We start from the raw sequence: 15506 nt of genomic DNA on the forward strand, positions 1-15506 counted from the left end.
ACATAAATAAAACCCCGATGAAAGAGCCGAAATTTTACTTAAACAGAAGCTTAACCGAACAAATCTCTTGCCGAGTACAGTGGGGTCTGATCTTTTCGTAATATTAGATGTAATAAAGACAGAAATTTTTCCAGTTCAATGAGAGTGACCGAAAAGTTGTAAATTTTGGAAATTTCCGCGAACACTCGATCCTAAAACGAATTAGTTAGAAAACGAACGACGGACAATCTGTTAAGTTTAACATATTTAGATTTTTACAGCTATGGTGAGAAACGTTTAAAATCTACAACAACCCTGTCGCGTCCTTTGATATATACTAGTGACGCGACAAAAGAGGCATTTGACATCGACCGGTATCGGCACCCTCGGGATTTGGTACGGACAAACCTACCTGGACCGTCTCCGATTCCATTCATTAGCCACTCGTAGGGAGCTACAGTATTTCACTAACGTAAGTGGATTGTCTTAAGATTTAAAAAGTAAAGAATATTTTGTTATTTTTATGTACGTTTCTTCACAAAGTTATATTTAATTATAAGTTTCATTAAAAGTATATTCATACAATTGAAGAATTTTTTGAACTAGGTATGTATATTCTTCACACATTTTGTTTTACCAAGTAAGTTTTTCTGATAATTTTAATTTTAGCCCTTATATCGTGGCTAGTGATTCAAAAATTTATTTAAAAGAGTTTTGGCTCGAGACCGTATAATGAAAAAGAAAACATTATTAAAAGAGAAAGACCAATGCCTAAATTAAATATAAATACGTAAACAAAAAATTTCGACATTTTGACGATAAAATTTATGACGAATGACGATTCTTTCGTAAAATTGAAGCAATTCGGAAATCAAAGCGGAATAGAATTTAACATTGATAGACAATATAAAATAAATATTGAAAATTATAACGAGATAATTACGATTAATAGATATATCTAAATTAATAGATGTTATATGTTTTTTCTCAAAGCGAGAATTGGCATTTAGAGGGCGTAGGGAATTTATTGAATCTAATAACGGAGGTAATTATATTGAACTTTCTTATTTATTAAGTACGTCGGATAATCTATTAAAAATACATTTAAAGAAGTATACGGTTTTTACTAGCTTATCGAACAAACGAATACGAACGGGCCCTGACGCGCAATTAATTGATTGCCCCTGAAAGTCTGCTTCTTACAGAAACACAACTTCCCTATCATTAAATGTCACGGCACGCCACTGGTAAATATAATATATGTTTTTTACTGTAATCTGGTAATCTTCATTAAAGAAGTTTGAGTTTTTCAATGGTTTAATAGTATTTGTAATTACAACATTAAAGCATTGTTCTTGGATCAGTACCACCCTATACACTGTGTTTCTGGTAAATTTTTTTTCTGACAGGTTATGACAACATAACGTCACTTATTGAACAGAATTATTCTGTTATAATATATTGTTTATGGATCGAAAACTTTCAGTCATTCAATCAATATTTTATAATAATTGAGAATTTAGTACAAATTACATATTTTAAATGAATAATTATGTTGCTTAAACCGCATGAAAATACTACGTTTACAAGAGAATAAATTATCATCAAACGGTGCCACTTTTTTTGTATTCTTTTTGAAAATTTGGACAATTATCGGACCTAATATCATCACATTAACAAATTACAGTGTAAATTAAGCGGTGCAGCTAATATTTCACAAGAAAATATATTTACGTGTACTGTAGTGTCTCAATGCTGTATACGTAAATATATACTGTGTATGGGATTACTGGACCGGACTCACCAGTAATCCCACACTTTGCAGGTGCACATGAAATTTCGTGTTACCCCTTGTCCATGTATGCGACAAAGAAAGATTAATGTATAGTACGTGTATATAGTCAGTCGCTAGTTGTTTATTGCCTGTGGAGACGGCAAAACAGATATAATGGTGATTAAAACAGTAAGATAACCTATAAACCAAGTTTATTTTATCAACTGTACAGTACTTACGTACATACAAAATCCAGTAATTCGACAATTGCCGTAATCCTACACCCAGCAGTCCAATGTACCGGTACGACGGATAACAAAGAGTATTGTATTTAATTCATTATTAAACCTGCTTAATCATCGATCTTTAAATCAAATTATCAAAATCCAACTAATAAAATAAAATTTGTGGTATCCTTTAAAAATCCACTGACGTCATTTTACAAACTTTCTGGAAAGCAAAGGAAAAGTTTCCCGTGTTAAATAACATAGGTGAAATATTCAAATCAGAAACATTTCCACAAATTTCAGTAAATAAAGAAAATTTTACAAGAAAATTTCGTCTTCTCCTCTTCGAATCTTGTAGCTTCATCGCAAAACTCGTAGATCGGCGCGTATTGGCGCGTACGTTTATTAACCGTGATAAAGTTCGACCTAATTTCTTCTTTAGGTACCTTAACTGAAAATATACGAAAGCTGCGCTTCGGCAAAAGTTTCAAGTTTTCTAAATGCACACTTCCCTCTTCGTCGCAAATGCTTCTTTCGTATAAAAAGTCTTGATTATATGTCGACTTCACACCGACAAGAACCTCTATTTCTTCGGGATTAAGATGGGTTATTGGCAGTTCAATCTTCTTCGCAACGCAGTTTTCTGGTACCCAAATGTCAGCGGTGAACCGAAAGTTGTCGTTCATCACCTTATTAGTGTTCGAATTTCGAGGTTTCACCCTTTTTAACGCAATTAACGAAGAATAATCCTCAATATTTCGCCGTTTAACATTACCAGATATCGTTGCCGGAAGGGTTGCTACATTTTTCTGAGTACGATATTTTTTAATGGATCGAATTTCTCTTCTCGAAAGGTAAACATTTTGAATTTTATTACAAGCCTTCTTTATTAGCCGCGATTCTACAATTGAAAATCTAATCAACGGGAGGAAAGGTTTCATAACATCTCTTCTCGATACGTTGTCATTTATTTTTCGTAATTCAGTGAATTTTCGATCGACCCACACCCGAAGACCAAGCAACAAGTCGGATTCCTGCAGTTTGTGGTAGACGGGACACGTCAACAACTTGAAGAGTGTAGTTTCTTCACACGATCGGAAGTCGTAGGTGTCGAATAAGTTTCTATCAGACCAATTGAATCCATCCCAACAATGATACTGCAATCGCTTTTCGTAGTGTCTGCAAGACAAATCGTGGATACGACAAACGTTTCTATCGCGAATCGACACTCTGAGATAATCGAAGCATATTTTTTCCAATTGTCCGATAAAATAACGTCTGCTGATTAAATACATTTGAAAACAGTTATCTGCAGAAATAAACGCCATAGTTTCGTTCTGCAAAAATCTGAAACAAGAATACATTACAGAAACGTTATGTAAAGCAAATAAAATAAATTTAAATAGTTTAAGTTATATAAATATACGTTATTTTATGTATATTCTCGATAAACACATCAACTTCAATCACAGACACGTAAAAGCGTACTATAAACTATTATATTGTAAAGCAAAAGCACGAAGTTGTATATTCTAACGACACAACTGTCTAAATTAAGAGATTTCAGTCTATTTTAATTTAAAGAAAAGCAAAATTACTTTTAAGATAGATTGTTAACGACTGGTTTAATTAAAAAAAAAAGATCTTATATTTTAATGTTTAAATAAATCCAAATAATCGGTAAAATACCTTCAGCCATTAAGCTATACTTATACAATTCGTTAAATGTCACATCTGTAACCAGTCGTGCCATTCTGCATGGCATTAAGACAGAAATGGAAGTGAATGATTTAAAGATATATATAAAAGGGAAAGTAAGGTGATCAATCAAAACAATACCCTCCCCCAACATTTTTACATTTCTGGGTTCAGGACACCTTCAAACGTCGAGAAATGCAAAAAATTCGGGGTAATTTATGTATGTATAGAAGGACGTTAGTGTATGGGGATTTTGTTCACTGTTTGAAGCTTAATAACTCCTTTGTTTTTCGTTGAAAATTTCTGAAATTTTGCTAAGAGGTTTGTTTAATAGGGGGATTTTCAGTATTAAATTTTGATAGTTAAAGGTCCAGGGGGTAGGGAGATAATGGGGGTCGTGTGTATCTCGTTTAGGGTCAGACTTAATAATGATTTCATTCGTTATTAGCAGTTACAATTTTTTTTATAAAACCCATCCTATCCCTTAAAATAAAGCTTTTTGCCATTTTATAATATTTTATTTTAAAAACATTTTATGTATTTAATTACGATAACAGATAACTCCCCGTATGTTAAATGTTGCCGGGAAATACGAGTAACTAGTTGTTGGTTTATTTACTGTTTGTATGGCGTTTTAATACAATTTTCATTTCATTATACATTATTTACGCATTTTATTTATCGTTTTCGTGTTCTAACTTATAAAAACATTTAATTGTGTTATTTATCTTAAATTATGCGTGTTTGCTATTTTAAGTTTATCGAAATGAGTATTGTGGAAGTACAGTACACGGCACCAGTGTAAATATTTTTATGTAAAGAAAGTTTTGATCTATCCTCAAGTAGAAAAATAAAACGTCGATAACACATTAGTTTACATACTCGCACCAACATTTATACAAATATTTTCATGCCCAATTAAGTAAGTTTCCTAAAAATACATTCGTACAAACCTGGCAAATTGCTCGAGTATTTCCAACCTCAGAGGTAGTCTGAGAATGAAATTTCTTTTATTAGGACGTACAATTACGAAGTGTTTTAGCAATCCTCCCTTTTGTATCAAGGATGTTCGTGACACGACCACAGATTCTCCATTCTCGTTCATTAACATTATTTCCTCGAGGTTGAATCGTTCTTGAACTTCTACGTTTGACATGTTCCTTCACTCTAACAGTAAGATTGTTGGAAATTCGTAGGAATAATAACGAAAATTGTCACTCTATGGTTTCGTTTAACCATAAACATCGAACAATTTCCTCACACTACAGAAGAAACGACTAAGTTGTTGATAATACAGTTTATATGCAAATGAGCTCATTCACATCATTTAAAAGTTTTAACTTTTACAAAATATTCTTATCGTTTATAAAGAATATAATTTAGCAAACTTATCGTTATAAAAAGAGCTTTTATGATTTTTCTTCTATAAATTTTTTTTAATTTAATAATTTATACATTTCTTAATACTTTCCACATAAACGGATAGAAACTTTTTGGAAATACCTTGTATATTATATCGTTGCTTCAAGTCTTGCCTTAAATTATGATATTACGCTGTGAGCTGTAAATCCTAAGTGGAAAACTATTGTGTCTTGATCGTCCTTCATACAGCTGTACCAATGAGCCGAGCACAGCTCAGAATTTCGAAGATTCAATTCGGTTTTCAGCTGGAGTACAAAATCACAGAGCGGCTCTGCTCCAGATGAATTTCTTCATTTTCCACTTATTCAATCTGTGGTCCTCGCCACATTATTTTAATTGTTGCTTTTGCTTCTGCCACTGTTAAAATGTGTGTGTGTGTGTGTGTTGGCATCTATATCTTAACATATCAAGCTGGGTAAAGGTTAAGAAACGAAATTTAGTACAGTAACTTGTATATAAGGGGAATTGTGCTATTGAATTTTGGTGGTTGAGGCTCGAGTGAGTGGGGAGAGGGAGAGGACCACGTATCTTATCTGGAATGTGGCCAGACTTAATAAAAATTTTATTCGTTATTAGCATTTACAATATTTTATAAACCCATCTCTACCATAAGATCTTTCATAGTATTCAAGAGGAGAAATGGAACATTTTAAATTTAAAGGAACGATATTATTAGTGTTTATATTGTTGATTCATAATGCAATGTCATTCTCTGAGTATTTTCCAGATTATAACGTTGAGGATCAAATATAGGTCAAACTTTGCATTCAACGATTCACAGGGTAATTCAAAACTTCTCAGTCATTAGTTATTCAATGATGACTGTCATCATTTTGCATTCTTCTTACGAACCTTCTTTATTCCTTAATTACAATAAGAAAACTCAATCGTACAATTCGATAACACTTTATTTTCATAAATTACATAGAACAAATATTTAAATCGAAATAGACAGTTTGAAACAACGTTGGATAAAATGAATATTGTAAGAATTCTATTACAAAATTATTTTTTCAAGATTTGAAAAAGAGTTTTACGAATAAATATTCCAAAGGTGTTTCCTGTGACAATTTAAACTGAATTTTCAAGACAATTTTCATGTCTTTTGCCCTGTGTGAAAGCGAAGATGACTTATTACATGGTTTTTCCTCGAAAATCTCCGTCTACATTTCTCGGCTTTATTCGGCTTCTCTTCTCAGAGATAATGTCTCTGGCTGTGGAGAAGGCTCGCACGGAGCTGACAGAGGAACCACAAATACAACCATATTTGTGATAAATTGTTTTCAGATGATCGACCGTTGTTGAGCCGAAATTGAAGCGGGTCGGAATCCGAAGACTCGATAGGTTGTTCGATATACCGGAAGGGTTTCAAACAATTACAAGTTTCTTGTAAAACTACAATTTCTTCGGCTGTGAGTGGCAAGGGAGATATTGGTAATGCAATAAGAGCTAGTCCTATATAATCTTTCCATCCTAATAATCTTCTTAGCATATTTAGGTAACTATTACAACGAGTTACTCTTTTAGGCGTTTTTCCTTGTTCGGATTGGATATGTTGGAGTTTGTCAGATGCTTCGGTTGAGGTTTTAAAGTGAGTTACAATTTCTTTACATTTTTTCTTTATTCTTATCAATTCTTCTTCTCCTTCTACAGCATCTCGAACAACGAGGTTTAAGCCGTGGGCAAAACAAGGTAGCAGTGGCGTGCCGTCATTGGAAGCGATGGAAGCGCCGCTTCCACCTTCCAATGACCTTCCCTTGTATTTTATAAAATATAAATTTTCATATTTTAACGTACTTTGAATTAATTAAAATTAATATTTTATTATAACTGCATTATGTATCTTTTACAAATTTCTATACTACATGTGAAAAAAACGATAAGATTGCTATTGTATATTCGAATAATTCGGTGGCGGAAGGAATGTCGAAACCGGGTCAGTTTCCGATCAGCCAGATTATAGGCATTGGCGCATGCGCTTTACAGAGCACCAACGTCACGGTTTAGCTGCTAGAAGCAACACACGCGTAAAGCGTCCAATTTTATATCCCGGAGCGGTTGTGGGCTGTTAGTCGCCTGCTAGATATTCGGCCACCCTCGCCCGATTATGTGAATCATGAGTAGACTAGATCAACGGCGGGCAACCCCCGGCCCGCGGGCCAGCTACGGCTGCGAAAAGTTTCTATCCGGCCCGCGAGATCTTTAATAGATTATTAAAATTTTTCCAATTCTTTGTAATTTTCGAAAACTATAAGAGAAATAAATGTAGTAATGAACTTTTTATTTATTTATTTCATATTTGCAGACTAAAAAAATTACGAGTCACAAGAAGGCGTCAATTAATTACTACGGCTCGCGGAAAAAACGTAAAATTTATTCTGGCCCACGTTATAAAAAAGATTGCCCACTCTAGACTAGATTTATAACTTAACCCAACCGATAGGAATTTACTGGCTTATTTTTATGATAGTTCTGTATAGTTGACAGGAGTTTAAAAAAAATCCATTAAAATATTTGATATTTTTATTCTGCGTTTATCCTGCTCTCCCATCTTATATTACTTACGGATTTCGATGTTAAACCGGTGATATTACGATTTAGTATGTCCCATCTGTAAGGGGATGCAGAAAAAACGTGTACAATTCTAGTACAGTGTTAAAAAATTAACTGTTACTTTGGCAGCATCGTTTACAACCAAATTTAATGAATGACACACAATGGTACAAAAAAAAAAACTCTAGAATTTAGTTTCCTTAAATTTATGATTTATATATCAATTGTCATAAAAATTTGTCTTTCCAATGTTTTCCCAAGACTACAGATATTCAGGTACAGTACAAAGTAACTGGTTTCGACTTATTTCTGCTAAGAAGTAGTTAAATAATTAAGAGATTAAGGAATGGGGACATAAATAAAATCTTGCCGAAAAAGCCAGAATTTTACTTAAACAAAAGCTTAACCGAACCAATCACTAGCTCAGTACAGTGGGGAACTGATTTCCGTGTACACCTGGTACTAAAACGAATTACAGTAGTTAGAAAAAAATGACTATTAAGTTTAACATATTTACATCTATGGTGAGAAACGTTTAAAATTTACAACAGCCCTGTGGCGTCCTTTGAGATATACTAGTGATGCGACAAAAGAGGCATTTGACATTGACCGGTATCGGCACCCTCGGGATTTGGCACGCACACACCTACCTGGACCGTCTCCGATTCCATTCATTAGCCATTCGTTGGGAGCCAGCTTCAGCATCAGCTTCCCTATCATCAAATGTCACGGCACGCCACTGCAAGATAGATTCCCGATTTTTAATATGCTGCAAGCACCTAACATGTTGGCTGCATTATCGGTAGTTATACGATTTTACCTTCTAAAGACCGTTTCAAAAAGACTTCTTTCAACAAACTTGCTATATTCTCTGATGTACGAGCAGTAGCCACTATCGTCGTTTCAAGTACACACCATGTAAGTATATCAAAAAAAAAAAAAAAAAAAAAAGGCACATTACAGTTAAATATGACTGATTATTTATGAAAGTCCACATATCGGTAGTTAAGGATACACGTTTCACTGTATCGATCATAACTTTCAATTTTTCTTTACACTTTACAATATTAAATACACAGAAGCAATCACAAAACCTTTGTGTCTTCTTTTCACGTCCTTTTCACACACTCGGGAAATAACTTCTTTACGGCGGAGTCGACCTTCTTTTGTAGGCTGCTCTTCCGCCTCAATATGTAAAACACGATTAAAAATATCCCCAAGGCTTTCGGCACAATCATTAAATTAATTTTTAACCGTGTTTTACATATTGAGGCGGAAGAGCAGCCTACAAAAGAAGGTCGACTCCGCCGTAAAGACAGTTATTTCCCGAGTGTGTGAAAAGGACGTGAAAAGAAGACACAAAGGTTTTGTGATTGCTTCTGTGTATTTAATATTGTAAAGTATGAATTTTGTCCTTGCATGTTTTAATTATATTTTTTGTTTCTTTACACTCTTTGTATAAGTTGGGTACAAGTATGTTGCCGATATATTTTGGCGAGAGTAGTTTATATCTCGGTTCTAATTTTATAATCGAGATGGGTTGATAATAATGATAGTAATAATAAGCACAGAGCCCAAACGGTTAAAAGTTGAAAGTTGAAATTTGGTACTCAGTTAAGGTACTGTACGTCACGAGAACGTAACTAAGAAGGGATTTTTCGAAATTCTCCCCTCCCCGCTGGGGAGGGAGATGATTAAGGCTTATCCTAAAAAACTCGGCTTAAACTGTACTATTTTAGATGCCATTTTTTTTGCATTTTTGTGAGAAATAGAACATATTTTTAGACCCTTCAACGATATTTAGTGCTCCATCGTATTCAAAGTTGACACGGGGAGTGCATTCATATATGTTCGCTTTATTCGGACTCTTCGTCTTAATCTTCGAATTTATGTTCGAATTCATATTTATGAATGACTCTGGAAGATCCAGCTTATTTTTAGAATTAAGTAAACCCGAAGAAGAACTCAGAATGGTTTCGTTATTCATTACTTGGTGGTACTACGCACCGGTTAGTGGTTGCAGTGAATCTTAGTTATCGTTATTCCGGTGTGGTAAGCAAATATCTAAAAATTCTGTAATTAGTTTCGGAATAGGGTTAACCTAATTCTTGCACCCGGTGAAAACGGGTAAGATCGGCTATAATGTAATAATATTAATCTTTGCTATCGTTACTTTGTGCCCGAGTAACGCCGGGCTTATCTACTAGTTTTATTATAAAACTTCTATTCTAATCCTAATCCTTCTCCCGTTGAACGGAGATGTTCGAATTCCCATTAGTCGTTCTACGCTCTTCAGTTTCACTGGCATCGGTCATCGCATAAGCCAAATATCCCACGTCGAGAAGTTTCTGTATATATCGACAGTCTTTAGACAGAATTTGTATTTCATTTTCGGTAATTATAATAAATCCCGGTGAACGGAGTACATCCAAAAGGAATTACACGAAAAATTCGAAAAGTCCTCCAAAAACAATATACGAGTCGAATCCAACGTAAGATAGAGCTTTCCTCTCGAAAATAAACAAAGTTTGAACGAAAGTCTAAAGATTTTATTACAATTTAACTACTTAGACGGAACGGCGACAGAGACCACGTGACACGGTGCGAGGTAAACAGAAACCACGTGGCCGCGGCTAATTTACATATCCAGGCGGCGATAAAAAAGACAACCTAATTTTATTGAACAAGATAGGAATATTATTTATCGAAATAACTCTTTATATTATTTATGTAATTAAATAATAAAAAAAGCAAAAATAAACGTAAGTTTATTATCGGAGTTTGACGTCTTCTGCGGTACTACACGGCTGCGCGCGGGAAAAAATGTCGGCGGTCGAAGAGTTTGGACGACGATTTTCTGTTCGGAGAAGGAACGAAGATTATTTCACCTGGACCGAAGGTAAGCGTTAGTTTAATTAAGCTTGGTTATTTTGGATGTAGACGAAAGAGGGAAAAAACGACATTAGCCGCCATACTCTGTGTCCTAATAGAATTACATTTTTTAGCCAGACGATATCGTAGGGTCAAAATGATATAATGACGTATCTAATGACGTATCTAATGACGTAAACAGCAGCCCTCTTCTAAGCACGATACATTATAAAGTAGGAATATATCGATACGTAAAGGGAATTAAAATATAGCCTATATTTTCATCCCTTTCTGGCACTTGTGCAGTTTAGGGGGTACGGCGGCAATTTGACAGGTTTTCTTTCATAAAATTAATCAAATCTATACTAATTTCACTCGAATATTTCCAAAACACTTATAATTTGTTGGAAATTAGCGATAAAATATGGTATAAACAAAATATGGGGATACTATAGATTACCACCTATGGAATTTCGGATCTTTGAGTATATATCTGAACTCAGGGGACTGAGACGAGTTCAACGATAGCCTACTTTTGGACTGGAGGAGAAAAATAAAAAAGTTATCACTTTTTCCCAGCAATCGCGCGATGATCGGAAGTTGCGTCGCTCTCTCCGCTCTTGTATCGCGTGTTTAACCCTACTGGAGAGGACTAGTCCGACGTCATGGTTTGCAGACTTTACCGCAAAGATGGCAGTACTAGCAACTATGGTGCCATCTTCATGAGAGCATTAAAAAAGTATGGTAACCAGTGGCGTGCCGTGACATTTGATGGCAGGGAAGCTGTGTTCCTGTAAGAAGCCGACTTCCAGGGGCAATCAATTAATTGCTCGTCAGTGATGGTCTAGGGCAGTGGTTCTTAACCTTTTTATACTCGCGGTCCACCAAATATTTCATAATTTTTTGTGACCCCATTTTTAATAAATAATTTATAATTTGATAATTTATCTATAATAAATTGATTTTTTTATTATTGCTTTATTTTTTATATAATAAATGTAAATCATAACTTTATTATTTCATTATCTATTTAAATAACATTCAAACTTCACAAAAACACGAAAACTCATTAATTTTTAACAGAAAATAAAATAAGAAACATGTCGATAAATCGATCCAATGTCGATGCTAAAACTAAACTAAAACTAAAACGCCCACTTGTCGTAAGGATTTTGCATAACTTTTGCAAAAATATTTAAATTTTCAAAGCCTACTATTTTTCCTAATTATTTTTAAAATTCCAAGCATTAATAGTTTCTTAAAATTGCTTTGGAATAAAAGAAGCAAATACTGCGGTGTAAGTAGCATATTTACATTTATTTCTTCTGTACTAACAAAGTTGTATGTAGGAAGAAATACAAAATAAATAAATAAAAACTAAATAGGAAAACTTTATCTTTCTTATTTCACTTTTCAATACGATATTCGGATTATACATCAATTTTCTTTATTCCGAAGGAAATTTTGCATAATTTGGCAGCCCGGCAAACTTCTTATGGACCCCCAGGGACCGCGGCCCCCTGTTACGAATCACTGGTCTAGGGTCCATTCGTATTCATTTGTTCGATAAGCCAGTAAAAACTGTAGACTTCTCTAAATGTATTTTTAATATCACAATTACATTCCTGAATCGCTAGCCACGATATAAGGGCTAAAATTAAAAATAAATTATAAAAACTTACTCGGTGAAATAAAATGTGCGATGGATATACATACCTGGTACAATGTATTGTTCGATTGTATTAATATACTTTTAAAGAAAATTATAATTAAAATATAGCTTTGTAAAGAAACGTACATAAAAAATAACATAAAATATTCTTTACTTTTTAAATCTTAAAACAATCCACTTAGTCAAATATCTTGATACGAGTAGCTAATGGATGGAACTAGTGCCGGTCCAGGTAGGTGTGTAGTGAGTGTGTGCGTGCCAAATCCCGAGGGTGCCGATACCGGTCGATGTCAGAATGCCTCTTTTGTCGCATCACTAGTATATCTCAAAGGACGCCACAGGGCTGTTGTAAATTTTAAACGTTTCTCACCGTAGCTGTAAAAATCTAACTATGTTAAACTTAATAGTCATTCGTTTTCTAACTAATTCGTTTTAATACCAGGTGTACACGGAAATCAGTTTCCCACTGTACTGAGCCAGTGATTGGTTCTGTTAAGCTTTTGTTGAAGTAAAATTCTGGCTCTTTCAACAGGGTTTTATTTATGTCCCCATTCCCTAATCTCTTAATTATTTAGTCACTTCTTAAGTAGAAATAAGTCGAAACCAGTTACTTTGTACCTGAATATCTGCAGTCTTCGGAAAAACAGTGGAAAGACAAATTTTTTATGACAACGGATATATAAATCGTAAATTTAAGGAAAATAAATTCTAGAGCTTTTTTTTTGTACCATTGTATGTACTGTACTGTCTCATTCATTAAATTTGGTTGTAAATGATGCTGCCAAAGTAACAGTTAATTTTTTAACACTGTACTAGAATTGTACATGTTTTTTCTGCATCCCCTTACAGATGGGACATACTAAATCGTAATATTCACCGGTTTAACATTGAAATCCGTAAGTAATATAAGATGGGAGAAGCGGAATAAACGCAGGAATAAATATATCAAAATATTTTAATGGAGTTTTTTTAAACTCCTGTCAACTATACAGAACTATCGATAAAAACGTGCCAGTAAACTCCTATCGGTTGGGTTGTTATAAATCTAGTCTAGGGTGGGCAACCCTTTTTATAACACGGGCCAGAATAAATTTTACGTTTTTTTCCGCGTCCGTGAGTAGTTAATTGACGCCTTCTTGTGACTCGTAATTTTTTTAGTCTGCAAATATGAAATAAATAAATAAAAAGTTAATTACTACATTTATTTCTCTTATCGTTTTCGAAAATTACAAAGAATTGGAAAAATAACTATTAATTAGTTATTTTTCCAATTTAATAATCTATTAAAGATCTCGCGGGCCGGATAGAAACTTTTCGCCAGCCGTAGCTGGACCCGCGGGTTGCCCGCCGTTGATCTAGTCTGCTCGTGATTCACATAATCGGGCGAGGGTGGCCAGGGCCGGCATTTCAAGCGCGATTGGAGCGATTGGTGCCAATCGGGCCCCGCGTTTGAAGGGGCCCTGCATCCACGTCAAAATCTTATATATTTAAAAATAGTACATGTTACAAAAATAAATATCTAGGTATATTATTATTAAAAAAAAACCCAAAACATATTTCAATATGTAAATTAACAGTTAATTAATTTTGTTATTCTAAAGTTTGAGGGGCCCCGCAAAAAAAATTCAATCGGGCCTCGCACCTATTGGATCCGGGTACTATGCGACCATGTAGCTCTAGAAATATAGATCTGTATTGACTGTCTTAAATAGTGTAGTCTAAGGATGCACCAATTAATTGGTAAGTAATCGGTAATCGGCCATTTCTCCGATTAATTGGTATCGGCCATTTCACTGATCAATTGGTTTAAATAATCGGCCAATTTTGCATTTTAATATTTTTGTTAGAATGTCACGTATAAGGCTAGTAATAAAAATTAATAAATTTCTGTTATATATTTATTATATATCACATGACAAACTGAATATTAAAAAAAATTTAAGTTATTTCTTTTATCAATACATATTATAAGGTAATAATAGAACCTATTCAAAGCTATCTCTCTTATTTAAAGCTTAAACTTAAATTTTTATTGGTTTTATATATTTAAATATTCAAACTTTAGAACCCTTAAATTGTGATGCAAAAACATGTGAATTTCATCATTTTCAGGGCATAGCCTGTTTCTTGCCGGCTCATAAATGTTACTTCCAGTCAAGGACAACGCCAGCCAATGGGCCAGGGGGGCAAGATGATGTAAATTGATAGAGGATATGAATTGTATGTAGGTAAAATAAAAACGATTCATAAAGTTTTAATCATTTACTGTGTACCAGAAAAGAAATGTTTTAATTAAGATATTTTTTTTTTAACTTACAAGAAGCCTAAGAAGATTATTTTTAAATTAAAACTTAGCATTTAAAATAATTTTTTCGAATTTCTAGGAGGAGGAGCAGCTGCCATTCTGCCCTGGCGACGCCCTTTACCTCCAGTGTCTGAAAATTCTTGCACTTTCAATGAAAGATGCTGGGGCACTTAGATATTTCATAGCTATTTTGCTAAAATTAGGAAAGAGTTCTTTTGAACTTCACCACAAAAATGGGTCACTTTGTATAAGAGGTAAATGTAAATATTTTTCTAATTCTTGATCGAAACGTTTGTTCGTTTGTTTCGTATTTTCTTCCTTTTTAAAAACATGCTCTTATTCATTTTTTCATTTACCAGAGGCTAATTCATGAAATAAATTAGAAAAACTTGGAGATCCTCCTCCCATCTTGATCATCTCCAGAAATAGAAGCTTCAGGATTTAATTCTTGAGATTTTGAATTATCAACATTATCTAAGCTATGAATTGTCCATCTTTCTATTTCCTCTACCATATTTTTTCTTTTTTCTTTTTGAAATTTTATTTTGAATCTTGAATGTAATAAAGATGACAAGCATAGAGTTGTTTTCTATATATGCTGAAAATCTTTTTTTTATTTAATTTTCTAGTCCTATTAATGCCACTAAAGGAACTACTGCTCTTTGTTTTTGATGATAAGAATAACTTCAGAGTCTGTATTGTGTGAATTATTGAAGATGAGGTGGTTTCTCGGTTGCTGGCTTCTACAGTAAAAGAAAAAAAAAAAAAGCTTCATATTGAAAATTATTTTTATAACAAATTGTTATAAAATTATTTTTATTGCATGAAATTTTATATTTTTATTAAGAATATATAATTTTATGCAATAATAATCATAATTTAATTATCTGTTAATACAATAAATTATTAACACTAATTGGCTGATTAATTAGTATCTGCCAATAATGCGTGACCGATTAATCAGTAATCGGCCATTTGGCTTATCGGTACATCCTTAGTGTAGTC

General features: G+C 33.7%; 1 protein-coding gene and 1 long non-coding RNA gene across 2 annotated transcripts; one reads left to right on the forward strand and one right to left on the reverse strand.

The window, feature by feature from the left end:
* Window positions 1-2176: 2176 nt before the first annotated feature.
* On the reverse strand, window positions 2177-4889 carry LOC136987037 (uncharacterized). The gene is made up of 2 exons (XM_067284674.1): window positions 4632-4889; window positions 2177-3327 (listed from the first exon to the last, which is right to left on the reverse strand). Exons 1-2 carry the CDS (start codon window positions 4832-4834, stop codon window positions 2280-2282), a joined length of 1251 nt encoding a protein of 416 aa, XP_067140775.1. The 5' UTR covers window positions 4835-4889; the 3' UTR covers window positions 2177-2279.
* Window positions 4890-10493: 5604 nt separating this feature from the next.
* LOC136987021 (uncharacterized) lies at window positions 10494-14457 on the forward strand. The gene is made up of 2 exons (XR_010882571.1): window positions 10494-10552; window positions 14309-14457. It is a non-coding gene; the product is annotated as an uncharacterized lncRNA (long non-coding RNA).
* The last annotated feature ends 1049 nt before the right edge of the window (window positions 14458-15506 follow it).

The sequence above is a fragment of the Centruroides vittatus genome, unplaced genomic scaffold (genome assembly GCF_030686945.1).
Source record: "Centruroides vittatus isolate TY-2023 unplaced genomic scaffold, ASM3068694v2 scaffold_1444, whole genome shotgun sequence".
In the NCBI taxonomy this organism is placed as follows: Eukaryota; Metazoa; Arthropoda; class Arachnida; order Scorpiones; family Buthidae; genus Centruroides; species Centruroides vittatus.

Bases quoted from the DNA above. Each gene is read 5' to 3' on its own strand.
- LOC136987037 (XM_067284674.1), bottom strand. From the start codon at position 4,834: ATGTCAAACGTAGAAGTTCAAGAACGATTCAACCTCGAGGAAATAATG. The intron at 3,328-4,631 runs GTTTGTACGAAT...TTCTTGTTTCAG, and splicing joins ATACTCGAGCAATTTGCCAG to ATTTTTGCAGAACGAAACTA.